Here is a 15,595-nt window from a genome sequence, read left to right as displayed (position 1 = left end):
ATCTTAAGCATACAACAGTTTGAAGAATTCTTAAATAATCTCCTTCCTGGCCCAAATTCTTGGAACCTTTTCATTTGATTTCCTGATTGCACCAAGAACTCCAATTTCTACATTATTCTGAGCTGCAGCATTGATCCATGTTACTGTCTGTGCCAGCCTCATTCATCCCAGAGGATCTCCGTAAATTCTGGACTACAATTCCCATCAGGAAAGCGTAGTTTTCAGTCAGTGCTTCAGGTTGCTACATAGCAGAGGCAGCCCAAGAAAACCTTGCAGCCCAGGAAAGACCCACCCTCCTAATCGATTCCATGTAGGGAATTCAACCAAAGAGCAGCTAAAATATGCTTCAGTGCTGGTGACAGTGCCCTTCTCGACAATGCAACAGATTATTTTAGGGGCTACAGGGCAGGCTGTCTTAGAAGTAAGGGTGCCGCAGCCCCTAGCATCAGCTGCCCAAGGCCAATGTCTCACTCTCCCTAGTGGTGGAGCCGGCCCTGATACAGAGCTCAAAAAACAACGGCGTTGTTTTTCACAGTCTGTTGTGCAGTCTTTTTGGATTCTGGGAAGCACGGCTTCTAATTCCAATCCACTGATGTAATGTTTTCAAGTGAATCCTGAATCAACTGACTTGACTGTACCCTGAGGGGTACATTCGTTTAAAACTGAATTTATTCAGCCTTCTTAGTAGTTTTTATTTTATTTTAAGAAAAGCTTGCAAAGTGGCTTTCGCTGTGTTAAAACAATGCTGCATAAACATGAAAAGTGCCTCTAGCCCTCTTATCCTAACCATCAAAATATAATAGCAGCAAAATAAGCCAATAAAAGTAACGGAGAAAGAGAAAATTATAAGACTACTAAAAGTGCATTTCCAGCAGTATTGCACATCTATATCTGGTATATATTGTTTAGAATGCACCCTTGTCAAGTCTGTTGTATTTCCTGAGTTTTAATTACTCAGGGTTGCATTCAGTGTTAATTCTGCTCAGAGTAGGTGCATTGAAATTACTGGGCATGGCAAATTCAATTGCATTAATTTCTGTGGTTGTACTCTGAGTAGAACTTAGTCAGCTACAGTGCCCACTACAGTCAAGAGTCTTTATCTATTTTCAGGTACAGCAGATTGTTATATGAGCAACTTCTAATAAATATCTAACCATTTCCCTCTAATCTGCTAGGACCTGACCTTTGGCATAACCAAACAGAATGACCAAGCAGAGGTCCTTATAACTGGAAGTGCCACAAATTGAATTTGAGACCTTCTGCATGCAAAGCTGATACTCTACTGCAGAGCACGTCGCTGCATCTCCATACCTTCTGTGTTGGCCTCCAACATTTAAAGACTTGGTCCATGGTGATTTTTCAGACTTGGAATGCAATTTCATTGCTAGCCCAGTATAGCCTGGCAAAGCACCTATAGGACTTTTCAGGAGGATGTACCTTTGTTAGAAGCTTCCTCCTTGTTTGATGTTCATTCACATGGCATTGCTGAACTGGTCCTCAATTGCATCTCAATAAAAGTATGCCTGTTTTCTGCTGGGGAGTGGGGCAGTGAGGTCAATTTATTAGTTTCCAGAACTGTTGTTCTAAAAAGTGCAACTGTGACGTTACAAAACTGCACGCGTAAAAATTCAAAATTCAAAAATGAATTATTGTTTGGGTTGTGAAAATGAAATTAATTACCAACCCCCCTCCCATGTAATTGTTGTTGTTGTTTAGTCGTTTAGTCGTGTCTGACTCTTTGTGACCCCATGGACCATAGCACGCCAGGCACTCCTGCCTCCCACTGCCTCCCGCAGTTTGGTCAAACTTATGTTGGTAGCTTCGAGAACACTGTCCAACCATCTCATCCTCTGTCGTCCCCTTCTCCTAGTGCCCTCAATCTTTCCCAACATCAGGGTCTTTTCCAGGGAGTCTTCTCATGAGGTGGCCATGTAATAGGAACTGACTATTCCTATAAAAATTAAGAAATGCCTTTGAGCAAACAGAACTGGTTGCAGCACCTGAAGCCTCAAGAAAGTATCTTCCAATCAAAGGTACAGGAGGGCTTTACTGGAATGTTGTAGGAGAATCTTAACAAAGGCCTATGCCAAGTGATGTTTGGAGGCCCCCTTTTTAATTCCTCTTACAGTGGATTGCAGAAGACCAATACCCATGCGGCACTGATGGGCCCAAATGCAGAAATGACTTTCCACAAAACCATTTCCGTCGCTAGCCTCTCCCTCTGACAAATATATTTTCCTTGTTTGCATTGCAGGTTCCCGCGTGCTTGAAAAGTGCACTGAGAACGCTGACACGAAGTGTGGAGCATGTGATGAGGGGACATTTACAGATGTCTGGAGCGCAGCTGGACTCTGTTTCAGCTGTTCGCCATCATGCAAAACAGGTATGTTGAGCTCACTGGAGCTTGCTAGCCTGAATCTGAGGGCCCTGGAGGTGGAAGGTGATGGTGAACACAAGTCCCTTATGCTTATGGGCCCCCTTTCAAACACCATTTTTATCATGCATTTGCGGTGATTTGCACCCGTGATGGTATTGGGGCAGTTAGACTGCTTGATTTCCAATTGGCACACATCCTGTAACTTCCTTCTTGAAGTCCTGTCATTCTTCATGCCATAAAATCCATTTCTCTGGCTAGGAGAATAGGAAGCTACCTTATTAAGAGTCAGACGAATGGCCCTTCTAGCTTAGAATTCTCTATACTGAGTGGTAGCATCAGCAGTTAAGGGTTTCAGGCAGGGGATATTCCCAGCCCAAACTGGAGAGGCTGTGGATTGAACCTGTGACCTTCCGCATGCAAAACAGAGGCTCCATCACTGATCTAGGGAAAGATACGAGGGCCTCCATACAGGGCCGTCTTAAGCCCATCCAGCGCCCTGGCCCTAGGTCCCTCCAGCGTCCCCCTCCAGGGCCTCTCCAAGGGCCCGGGAGTGCCAAGCGGACCGCGACAGCAGCGGGAGGCCACCTCCGAGGACTCTGCACTGCACCTCTTTCTCGTTTCCCCAGTGCTGGGTTCCGCTCAGTCAAGCTTTGCCACCAGCGCGCGCACCGCGGGACCAGCAAGAGCTGCTCTTGGGCGCTGGGCACGTGCTGGTGGCAAAGCTCAACTGAGCGGAACTCAGCGCTGGGGAAACGAGAAGGAGGCGCAGCGCGGAGTCCTCGGAGAAGGAAAGAGATGCGGTGCAGCCTCTCAGCTAGTGAAGCGCAGTCCTGGCTAGATTGCCGGAACCCTGTGCTCACTTGGCGCCCTTCCAGTGCCCGGCGCCATGGTTCTCCGCGCCACTAGCCTCTATGGCTAGGGCGGGCCTGCTTCCATAGAGCCCATAAAACGCCATTTCCTGACTCCCGCCAAATTAAGTCAAATCCTGTAATCCCTACAAGAGGATGGTCCCCCTCACCCACCACCACCTCCTCCTCAATCTCCAGGCATTTGAGTATTGGCTTCTTACAGCAAGGACTTGGTCATTCTACAGCCCCCTGATGTCTTATATTTCCCCCCTGAAATTAGGATTGGTTCAAACAACGGAGTGCACTCGGACGCACGACAGACTATGCCAGTGTCCTCCTCATCACTTCTGCCAACTGCCCCTCTCAGACACCTGCAGATGGTGCAAGTTATACCAGCAATGCCAAAAAGGCTACGGAGTCTCAGTACCAGGTAAATCCGAGTGGTCTTTTCTTTCTCTCTCCCTAGGGGACAAATGGTGATGGCAGAGACACAAAAACAAGGGTCTTCTGGTGTCTCAAAGCAGCAGGTGGGGAACCGCAGGCCAACGGGCACAGTGCCGCCCCCTAGGCCTCTCAAAATGACCTTCAAGACCCTCCTTAGGCCACGTCCCTCACCGGCCCTGCTCTGCACCCTCCTCAAGGGCTTTTGCCTGGCTGGAATGATTCCCTATTAGTGTATGTGGTTCTCCAATTTGTCATCACAACAGCCCTGTGAGGTAGGTTAGGCTAAGACACTGGGGCCACGTCCACCCAGCAAGCTTCATGGCTGGGCGTGGATTTGAACCCTGGTCTCCCAGGTTGCAGTCCAACACTCTAACCTGGATGGAGAGGCATTCTGGACTCACATCTGTCCATGGAGGCGCAGGTCAATTCTGTGTCCAGGGCAGCTGTCTATCAGCTCCATCTGGTACGCAGGCTGAGACCCTACCTGCCTGCAGACTGTCTTGCCAGAGTGGTGCATGCTCTGGTTATCTCCCACTTGGACTACTGCAATGCGCTCTATGTGGGGCTACCTTTGAAGGTGACTCGGAAACTACAACTAATCCAGAATGCGGCAGCTAGACTGGTGACTGGGAGCGGCCGCCGAGACCACATAACACCGGTATTGAAAGATCTACTTTGGCTCCCAGTACGTTTCCGAGCACAGTTCAAAGTGTTGGTGCTGACCTTTAAAGCCCTAAATGGCCTCTGTCCAGTATACCTGAAGGAGCATCTCCACCCCCATCATTTTGCCCGGACACTGAGGTCCAGCACCGAGGGCCTTCTGGCGGTTCCCTCGTTGTGAGAAGCCAAGTTGCAGGGAACTAGGCAGAGGGCCTTCTCGGTAGTGGCACCCGCCCTGTGGAACGCCCTCCCATCAAATGTCAAAGAGAAAAACAACTACCAGACTTGTAGAAGACATCTGAAGGCAGCCCTGTTTAGGGAGGCTTTTAATGTTTAATCCATTATTGTATTTTATTTTTCTGTTGGAAGCCGCCCAGAGTGGCTGGGGAAACCCAGCCAGATGGACGGGGTATAAATAATAAATTATTATTACAGTATTGTTGTTGTTGTTATTATTATTATTATTATTATTATTATTATTATTATTATTATGTGTGTGAACTTCTGGCTTCTGTGTGACTCGAGTTAGGAAATGGATGGCCTTTGGGGACTACATCTACTGCCAGCCCCAACCAGCAGGGCCAATGGCTAGTGTCTCTGGTTGTTCCCAGAGTTGGTGAGGCTCATTTGATGCCAATGAGAAATCAAGCCTTTAAGTGTCATTTCTCCAGTCCTGTGGAATAGCAAATCAAATCAAATCGAATCAAATTTATTGCAGCTTTAAGCTCATAAAAATACAAAACATACGACAACATGCAAAACATACAAAACGAGCAAGACGCTCGCGAATAATTACAATTGGAAAAAAATAATAATAATTAGCATAAAGGATATACAGGTTTAGGAATAAAGAGTTAGGAATAAAAATATAATGAATAAAAAGAATTTCAAATTGTATACAACAATCCGTTACGTCTCTTACAAGACAAAACAGAGGTTAAAATTTTTGCCAATTGTAAGGTTATACAGGAATCTGAGTCTTGCAGTAGGAAGGCAAGCTGCAACTCTGTCGGATACCCAGACGATTTCTGGAGTAATGGGCTCAATAGAGTTTTCCGAACAGCACTATATAAGGGACATACGAACACTATATGCTGAAGGGATTCAATTGAGCAATTGTCACATGAACATAAAACTGAGACTCGACCCTTGGTAAATCTGTGAAAAAGGATGTTAGAGGGGAAGACAAAGTATGCTTTGATAAAAAGCAAAATGGTGACTGGCAATAGGAAGATTATAAGTAAGCTGGCACCTGAGATGTGGCTGTAACACCCAAATGACATGGAGAGCATGTCCCCCGTCAAGCAGAGAATTACGTTGCATCTCCATATCATTCAATCTTTGGTTGTTATATATATATATATATAATTGCTGTGGTAAGATCATAATGCAGTGTTTCTAAGTGGAATACCCTGCCACTAGAGATTCAGCAAGCGCCTTCTGGGCCAACTTTAAAATGCCTGCTGAAAACTTTTTATTTTGCCAGGCCTATCCAGGCAATTTGGGACCCAGGTGGCGCTGTGGGTTAAATCACTGAGCCTAGGGCTTGCTGATCAGAAGGTCAGCGGTTCGAATCCCTGCAACGGGGTGAGCTCCCGTTGCTCGGTCCCAGCTCCTGCCAACCTAGCAGTTCGAAAGCACGTCAAAAGTGCAAGTAGATAAATAGGAACCGCTACAGCGGGAAGGTAAACGGCGTTTCCGTGTGTTGCTCTGGTTCGCCAGAAGTGGCTTTGTCATGCTGGCCACATGACCTGGAAGCTGTACGCCGGCTCCCTCGGCCAATAATGCGAGATGAACGCGCAACCCCAGAGTCGGTCACGACTGGACCTAATGGTCAGGGGTCCCTTTACCTTTTTTATCCAGGCAATTAAGAGTACATTCCCCAACCTGATAGCCTACTGATGTTTGTTTTAAATTTTTCTTTTTGCTTTTAAATTTTTATGATTTTATAGTTTTTTGGGGGGTTGGTTGGTTGTACGGTTTATGGTTTTTTATATTGTTGTAAACTGCTGTGATGTTTGCGTATATATATTTATATATATTTGATACAGCGATAATTAAATATGTTTATAAATAAATAAAGACATGGTGGGGGTTATAGGCCAGCAACATCTCAAAGGGCCCAGGCTTCCCATCTCTGCGTGAAATATACCAGGGGGTAAACTCCTTTGCTGTACCCACATGACCTAAAACCTTCTTTCTGTAAAACTGAACCTGGGACCTTCTGCATGCAAAGCAGATTCTCTGCCCCTGAGCTATGGCTCTTCCATAGCTCAATTCCGGAAAGGCAATCAAGGCAGATACAGAGAGAGGCAGGTAGCATGTCAGGTAGGAATGAGGCGGCAGGAAGCCAAGGAAGCAGAGCCAGAGCTGGCTGGGAACACAACGGAGCACAATCTCTGACCTGCATGTTGTAGGCGGTTTTGTTGTTGTGCAAAAGTCACTGGCAGGAAGGGGAAGTTTACACAGGGAGGGGAAAGGGCAGTGACCGATAATGCGGGGAGAGATTTGGAGTGTGGCAAAGAGCCAGTAAAACTGTGTGGCTCAGGCAAAGAAATGCTAAACTTCACACACACACACACACACACACACACACACACACACACACACACACACAGGTCTTTACGAAGCTTATAAGTTGCTTTGCAACACCCAAAGTTTCCAAAAAGAGTTCTTAGGCACCGCTGCAATGGTAGTCGTGCAGGATCTCTCCTGAATTAGGCCTCTGGGTGCCAGCTGCTGGGAGCTGCAGGTGGGCAGAGTGCTGTTGTAGAATCATAGAACTGTTGAGTAGGAAGGGATCCCAAGGGGTCATCTAGTCCAACCCGCTGCATCACGGTTCGAGAATCCCCGACGGGTGTCTGCCCAACCTCCGTTTAAAATCCTTCAGCGAAGAAGAGTCCACCACCAAAGTGATATCGCAGCACTTTTAAATGGATGGGGTGGATGTGGCCAGTTGTATCCAACTAAGTCCTACTCAAAGTAGACCCACTGAAATCAATTAAGTTCATCAGGTCTGTTTATTGCAATTGGTCTGCTCGGAGTACAGCTGGCATGGGGGACCACCTGAAATGTACAGGTGCTATTCCTCTCATTGCTTTATGTTGCCTGGAAGCTCTTCCTACTGTTTTGTCAAAGTTTCCTTTCTTATAATTTGAACCGCCATGGGTGCTTCCCTCTGGAGCTCCATCATCTAAATTACACCCCTCAAATATCCAAACACGGGCCATCAAATTTAAGCAGTTGTGGCTTCCTCCCTCTGCCAACTACCACAAATTCTGGGTGCCTGTAGTTTGTTGAGAGTGCTGAGAGTTATTAGGAGATTTCTTACACAGAGCTGCAACTCCCAAAATTCCCTATAAAGAAAAAAATAATCCTTCCAGTAGCACCTTAGAGACCAACTAAGTTTGTCATTGGTATGAGCTTTTGTGTGCATGCACACTTCTTCAGATACTATAAAGAGGGATTGATAAACCACTCGGGAGGGGGGGATGGTGTGTGTGTGTGTGTGTGTGTGATAGCTGCCAAGTCTCCCATTTTTCGCGGGAAACCCCCGTATTTTAAACCGTTTCCCGCTGGTAGCCTGGATTGGAAAAAATCCCGTAAATTCCCCGGATTTCCTACCTGCCAGGGAGGCTCCATTTTGGGTGCCGGCGCCGCCCGATTTCCGGTGCCCATACATGGGTAGCGCGACACCGGAAGTTGCTTCTACGCATGTCCAGACATGCGTAGAAGCGACTTCTGGTGCCGCGCCGCTGCTGATCCCGCATTTTTCAGCGGGAGACTTGGCAGCTATGGTGTGTGTGTGTGTCTCCTAACAACTCTCAGGAACCCTTAACAAACTACAGCTCCCAGAATTCTTTGCGGGGAAGCCATGAGAGTAGGGGTCAAAGTGCTTTAAATGTATGGTGTGAATGTGGCCTTTATCTTATGTATCAACTTCCACAAATGCTAGAAACTCTCTCTGTTGGATATATGGGAAAGAATTGTGTACAGCTGAAAACGCTGGCAGCATTAAGAGAATAAGTTTTGTAAATAAGTTTTGATGGACGTAATAATGGAATACTGAATGGTATAGTGTTTTTTTTTTTTTTGTAAAATATGCCGGGATTTATGATATTAAATGAACTGTGGAAAGAGAAGGGGAGTCACTAATATCTTAAGGATGCAAAAATGAGTACTTTAAATTGTAAAACAGAAAATTTAATAAAAATTCTATATATATATATAAAAGAAACTCTCTCTCTCTTTAAAAAACCTGGAAACTGTGGTTCCGCTGGGAGTTCAACTCCAAAGCATTTGGGTCTGGGAATCTGAGCCATTTCCCGCTCTCATGTTTCTGTGGACGTGACTAACCAGAACTTTTTTTAAATGCCCGTTTGTTTGTTTGTAGGCACAGAAAAGAGCGACGTGGAATGTGCGCCCTGCGGTCCAGGCACATTTTCAGATGTGGAGTCTCACAGCGCCTCCTGCAGGCCTCACAGGATGTAAGTTGCCCCATCTCTCCACCAAAGATGCAGATACACAGGTGGCAGCCTTGCAAAGGATGGTAGCAGTCCTGCTTCTTCCTTAAAAGCTGAAGCGGGTTTTCGTGGTGATGGAGTGCACAGACCCTTCTTGAACCTTGTTGTTGTTTAGTCATTTAGTCGTGTCTGACTCTTCGTGACCCCATGGACCATAGCATGCCAGGCACTCCTGTCTTGCACTGCCTCCCGCAGTTTGGTCAGAGTCATGTTCGTAGCTTCGAGAACACTGTCCAACCATCTCGTCCTCTGTCGTCCCCTTCTCCTTGTGCCCTCCATCTTTCCCAACATCAGGGTCTTTTCCAGGGAGTCTTCTCTTCTCATGAGGTGGCCAAAGTATGGGAGCCTCAGCTTCAGGATCTGTCCTTCCAGTGAGAACTCAGGGCTGATTTCCTTCAGAATGGATAGGTTTGATCTTCTTGCAGTCCATGGGACTCTCAAGAGTCTCCTCCAGCACCATAATTCAAAAGCATCAATTCTTTGGCGATCAGCCTTCTTTATGGTCCAGCTCTCACTTCCATACATCACTACTGGGAAAACCATAGCTTTAACTATACGGACCTTTGTTGGCAAGGTGATGTCTCTGCTTTTTAAGATGCTGTCTAGGTTTGTCATCGCTTTTCTCCCAAGAAGCAGGCGTCTTTTAATTTTGTGACTGCTGTCACCATCTGCAGTGATCAAGGAGCCCAAGAAAGTAAAATCTCTCACTGCCTCCATTTCTTCCCCTTCTATTTGCCAGGAGGTGATGGGAACCAGTGGCCATGATCTTGGTTTTTTTGATGTTGAGCTTCAGACCATATTTTGCGCTCTCCTCTTTCACCCTCATTAAAAGGTTCTTTAATTCCTCCTCACTTGAACCTTAAATACTGGCAATGCAAAACCCAAGTGACCTTTAAGAACACACGCACACAAACACGTTCCTCTATAACCAGGCCTTTGGCTGATTAAACATTACTGTACATGGTATTTTTAATGTGTTTGTGGGAGGAGGGTAATTGGTTTGTTTGTTTTGAGCTTTTGAGCTTTTCTTAAAATGTATTTTCAGTTCTCATTTTTATATTTATATTTTTATGTTGTGAACTGCCCAGTGATCTCCGGATGAAGGGTAGTATACAGATTTTAATCATAATAATTCCAGGTTTGGGAAGGCTGGGTCCTGGGACGTTCTACATGGAAAGCAGCTGCTGTACCAGTGACCTTAGTCCCCATTAGTTACTGCCTGAAAGTTTAGTATTATTTAAAAAATATTAGCTGTGGTTCCAGAGGGTTGGATAAGATGATCCATTGGGTGCCTTCCAATTCTCCAATTCTCCCCCCACCCCCAAAATAATTTTTATTTGATTTTACAAGTGTAGAATTATAACAATACAAAATACAAATCCTTGTTTAGAGATTTCGCCGAATCTCTAGACTTCCCACCTTCCCATCCATGTGTCCTATTATCAAAAAATATTATCAACTGCATATTATTTCATCATCCAAATTTTACAGGTGAAACTCGGAAAATTAGAATATCGTCAAAAAGTGCTTTTATTTCAGTAATGCAACTTATTATTTTTTATTTTTATTTTTATTTTTACAAATGCTTTCTTTTGGAAATTCCACAGTAATAAAACAAATAGTTACAATAATACAAAAATAAACATCACTATTACATTCCATTAATTACATTCCATTTATAATTGACCCGCCTAACGACAAATAATTACAATTACAACAAATAAAGGCTTGACATATTTTGCTTTGCATGTCATGCATCTATCTCATATATTGGTTTCGCCTTTTAAGTTGCATTACTGAAATAAATGCACATTTCAACGATATTCTAATTTTCTGAGTTTCACCTGTATGTCTCTCCATTTTGTCCATAGTATTTTCTACATTACAAGTGTTATTGCAATCCTGCTAATGTTTTCATCTGCTTACAGTGATCTCTCGAGTAAATTATAATTTCCCCCTGTTCTTTATTAAAGTTTTGGTCCTCTTGGTTCCTGAGCTTTCCGGTCAGTTTTGCCATTTCGGCATAATCCAGCCGCTTAGTTTGCCATTCTTCTCTGCAATTCTGCAATTCTCTGATTGGTTTAACTGTCACAAGCATACACTTTCCTGGTTCTTTCCGATTCTTCACTTTCCTTCTCCCGTTTTTTTGGTTCCTCACAGATGTGAATCAGAAATCACCCCCGGAAACAGCACCCATGATGCAGTTTGCAGCGATCTCAGTGTGCCTGTTGGCACCATGGCAGCTCCTCTGGGCACCACAGTCACAGCAAAGAGTCATTGGGTCACCAGGAGTCCGACAGAGAAGACACAGAAGGTTCTGCAACAGCCTCCAGCAGACATGTCTCAAATTGCTGGTGAGCATTGTGGTGGGCGGAGGAACGAACTTAACTTCTAGGCAGTGTACAGAGAGAGCTGGGGTCACGTTCCTCTTTTGGAGAGGGGGGGGGGTCACAGTGCTGCAGTGCCAGGTCTCAGATTCAATACTCGCCATTTCCAGGCAGGGGTTGGGATGGACTCGTTTGTTCGTAGTTCGTTCGTAGTCCCCGTCCCCGTCCCCCCACAAAGAAAAGCATGCTCAAAGCACCTTGCATCAAAGGAATGCATCTCAACCACCGCAGGAACCTGGATAGCTCAGCTGGTTAGAGTGTTGTAAGCCAAAAATGGCTTATCTTCTGAGTTACGGCAATAAAACTCCGAGACAAGAGGAGCTATGAGTCCATTGTTGTTTATTGCAAAGCAATAGGTTACAGTCGAATCTTTTCGCAAAACTGCAACCCACCCCCCAAAGGTCCGGGCAGGGGTATTTATAACATTTCAAACAAAGGATTTTAATTTTAACCAATCATGTACATCATTACCTCATTTCATGTTTAATACGCATTCGCAATAAGCATAGCTGTCAAGTTTTCCCTTTACTTGCGAGGAAAGCCTATTCAGCATAAGGGAATTTCCCTTTTAAAAAAAGGGAGAACTTGACAGCTATGGCAATAAGCATTGCTAACTAAACTTTGATTCTCACTGTGATCTGTTACATTAGTACAGTGGTACCTCGACTTACGAGTAACTCGACTTCCAAAAGTTTCAACTTCCGAAGTCAGGTTACCCGGAAGTCTTTTCCCTGCTTTTCGCCCCGTGCGCGTTCTGCACACGCGGTCCGCGCATGCGCAGAAGGGCAAAATCTCGCTTTACGCATGTGCAGAACGGGCGCTTCAATAACCGAAGAATTCGACTTCTGAAGAGCGCCGCGGAACGGATCGCCTTCGGAAGTCAAGGTACCACTGTATACATGTTGGGAACCTGTGTTACGTGTAGCCATCTGTACCATTTATCAACTTATGTTCTAGCATGAGCTGTATCTTTGTGATTGACATATTAGCTGTCCTTCTGTCCCAGTGGGGGACGGCATCTTGCCGAATCATCAGTTTCTTAAAGCAGCAGGTTACCATAACTTCTCTATTAGAAACATAATCAAGGATTTATAGGGGTTCACATGATCACATTCATTATGGCCCTTTGGGCCACTACACAAGAGCGTGGTGCTGATAGTGCCAAGGTTGCAGGTTCGATCCCCACATGGGTCAGCAGCATATTCCTGCATTGCAGGGGGGTTGGACTGGATGATGCTCAGGGCCCTTTCCGACTCTACAATTCTATATTTCTACGCAATAACAGACTACCTAGGAAGGTGGCGGGTTCTCCTTCGTTGGAGGTTTTTAAGCAGTGTTTGGAAGGTCATCTGTCAGGCATTCCAAAGCTGTGACTCCTGCATTGCCGAGGGTTGGACTAGATGACCCCTTGGCTCCTTCCTTGGGAAGGATTAGCAGGAGGAAGCAAATAAATAAAAATAAGGACAAGAAGCAAGGAAAGACTACAGCACAACACATTACAATTGCTACACGGGGCAGAAAAATAACATTATATGGTCCGTCAAGGCCCTTATCAATTTTCAAATGGCCCATGAAGAAAAAAACTTTGCCAGGTAGGACTTTAGCCTCCATCCCTAAGGGTCCTCTTGGGTGTTAAGATCTGCAGAGGGGGCTCTCTTGGTAGTGCTGCCACGGTCAGGAATGTGGGGAAAGGGGGCCTTCTCTGTGTCAGCCCCTAAAGGTAGAACTCCTTCCCTACAGAGGTGCACCCAGCTTCTGCCAGGTGTTATAGATACACCTCTTTGCTCTGCTCTTTCACTGTTAAGCTGTTTTGTTTTGGGGACCCATCACTTTTGTCGAAATCCAGAACCTGCTCTGTTTTGGTTGGGACTGTTGTGCTTGGTTTCATAACCGTTTGATTGCATAACTGCTTTTATAACTGTGTTGCTGTAAACCTGCCCTGGGAAAGCTGGTTAGGAAATCGAGGTAATAAACAAATAAAAGATCACAGCAAGCTGGATAACATGTGTTGCGTGCTTTGAGCACTTAGAAGTGCGGTAAAAGAACAGCGATAAGGGTTGCTACTACTACTACCATTATTATTATTATTATTATTATTATTATTATTATTATTATTATTATGTAACATTCACAGCAGAACAACCAAAAAAGGACATTTCACCCTGGCTGATTTTGAGGACTCGGATTTAAACCCTTCTTCTTGAAGTCCAGTCTAGGTTTGATAAGGCGGCATAAAGTTTGATTTCTCCCATCATTTACATTTTTGAAACTGACTCCCCCCTCACCCAGTACACTTCAAAGTTCCTAGAAATCTGACATTTTAAAACCCTAGTGTGCGTTTCCCAGATGGAAGTTGGAAGCGTTGGAAGTTGTGTTTTTCTGGGTTTCGCATTGGGGTTCCTATCATTGCCGTCGTTTGTTTTCCCAGGTTTGGTGGCTGGAGTGGCGTGTGCCATATTTGCACTGATCGGAGGGACTTGTGCCTGTTTTGCTTTGAGGAAAAAAGGTGAGCCATGTGAAGAACTGCTGAGGAAATAACTAAACCGCATCCCTGACTCTGGTCCCAGAGATCCTCAGAACCCCTGGTGGTCTCTTGCACTCAGAGCTCCCCCTGGTGGTGAAAATAATCAAAGTCCTCCATTGTCCTCTCTTTCATTATAAGCCCCATAGCTGCCAAGTCTCCCGTTTTCCCCGGGAAATCTCCGTTTTCCCAGCTGTTCCTAGCTGAAAAAACGGATTTTTTTTGTTTTCCCCCGGTTTATTCTGCCGCGGCGGCCATTTTGGAACTGGGCGGAGCATGCTCAGAAGCGACTTTTGATGCTGCTCTGCCCAGTTCCAAAATGGCTGCAGTGTGACTTCTGGCATGGTGGCCATTTTGGAACTTGGCAAAGCAGCATCAAAAGTCACTTCTGAGCATGCTCCGCCCAGTTCCAAAATGGCGGCAGCGCTACTTCCGGTCTGCTGCTTCCGGCCCGGTCCCTTATTTCTCTGACAGCAACTTGGGAGGTATGATAAGCCCCCATTTTGTTTGTTTTGTTTTGTCCTCCATTATACAGTCCAACTCTTTATTCCCCTAGTACAGTGTCCCCTCCTGCCTGTATTTCCATTCCTCTCTGTTGCTGGCTTTCCACTAGGCATGGCAACCCTAGACTCTTCTGTCCTATTACTGCATTGCAAGTGGCTGGACTAGATGATCATTGGGGTACCTTCCAACTGTGCAATCCTAAGTCTCAGTGATCTTACCAACATTTACTTACATAGCTTCGAAATACTCTGGCTGCCTGCCGCCCCAGTTTTCTCTCTTTCCCAACTTTCGGGGGGGGGGCAGTATTATATCTTTCTAAGTTGCAAGAGCTCTTAGCCGGAAATCAGAGAAAAGAATGAAATTGGAATCTTGGCTATGCTCCCAGCGGCAGTAAACACACACAGCTTCCAAAAAATGACAATGGATATTTCTGGAGCACAGAAAGCCAGGCAGCCCAATGCATAAGAACAGATGTTCTCTTAGTAACTGTGCAACATGATAAAAGGATGCTTTATCTCCACGATATAAAACTCAAAGATTTAAGTTGGGTAGGAATGGGGGGGGGGAATGTTTCTAAACATTATAAGAAAATAAAATACAACTTTAACACAATGTGGAAATATAAGCATGCCGTTGAAACGGAGAAAACCGCAAAGGATAATACAATGACAATTTAACCTGTTCTGTTTAGGTCTGAGACTGATCGAAATACTTGCGTGGCTAATGAATAACAACAAATTTAGTCAAAGGCTTTTAGACCCAATTGGCCTCCTTCAGCGGTTAGGGGAGAATTAGTATGTACAATTTGGCTACTGAGAATGGGTCCAATAGGTTAGTTTCTCTAAATGATATGGTGAGCTGGCCATTCCTGTAACTCTTGCTAGCCACATGCAATGGCAATTGGCATAGGTAGCTGAATTATTCTGATAATTGTGTCGCAAGAGCTACACATTTGGGGCATCTTCCAATGCATAGATCTCTGATTGTCAGCTCCCCACCAGCGACCATAGGGGTGCTTGCAAAGTACTGTGTGGCCACATTGTGACGTCAGGTGGTCAACAGGTGGGCAGCCCCAGCCCAGCTGTCAAAGTTACCCACAGGGGTTGGGGAAAGATGGATCCAGTTCCCTGTCCTTGTCCTGGTTTATAGCTAAAAGATGGGAAGAAATGAGAAGCCGAGAGAAACCAAAATTGACAAATTCACCCATCTCTCTGTGGGCTTTTGCAGAAACTAGTTTTGCATGAAGGGAGGTTAATTTGTAATTTGTGATTTTTCTCTTTGGCAGGCCACCTTTACATACTGCCTTTTGCCAAGGAAAAACAGGTGAGTGA

General features: G+C 45.2%; 1 protein-coding gene across 2 annotated transcripts in view; it reads left to right on the top strand.

The window, feature by feature from the left end:
- The window catches only part of LOC118087121 (tumor necrosis factor receptor superfamily member 1B), a 40,747-nt gene that overhangs the window by 18,978 nt on the left and 6,174 nt on the right, over window positions 1-15,595 (top strand). For both annotated transcript variants that reach the window (XM_035119472.2, XM_035119473.2), the window contains exons 3-8: window positions 2,255-2,383; window positions 3,506-3,655; window positions 8,723-8,816; window positions 11,013-11,206; window positions 13,668-13,745; window positions 15,550-15,587. In XM_035119472.2, the coding sequence (XP_034975363.2) occupies window positions 2,255-2,383; window positions 3,506-3,655; window positions 8,723-8,816; window positions 11,013-11,206; window positions 13,668-13,745; window positions 15,550-15,587 (683 nt within the window). The remainder of the gene's footprint in view (window positions 1-2,254; window positions 2,384-3,505; window positions 3,656-8,722; window positions 8,817-11,012; window positions 11,207-13,667; window positions 13,746-15,549; window positions 15,588-15,595) is intronic.

Source organism: Zootoca vivipara, chromosome 6, assembly GCF_963506605.1.
Source record: "Zootoca vivipara chromosome 6, rZooViv1.1, whole genome shotgun sequence".
NCBI classification, from domain to species: Eukaryota; Metazoa; Chordata; class Lepidosauria; order Squamata; family Lacertidae; genus Zootoca; species Zootoca vivipara.
Note: the sequence above shows the minus strand (reverse complement) of the source record. Positions and strands in the feature narration are given on the sequence as shown.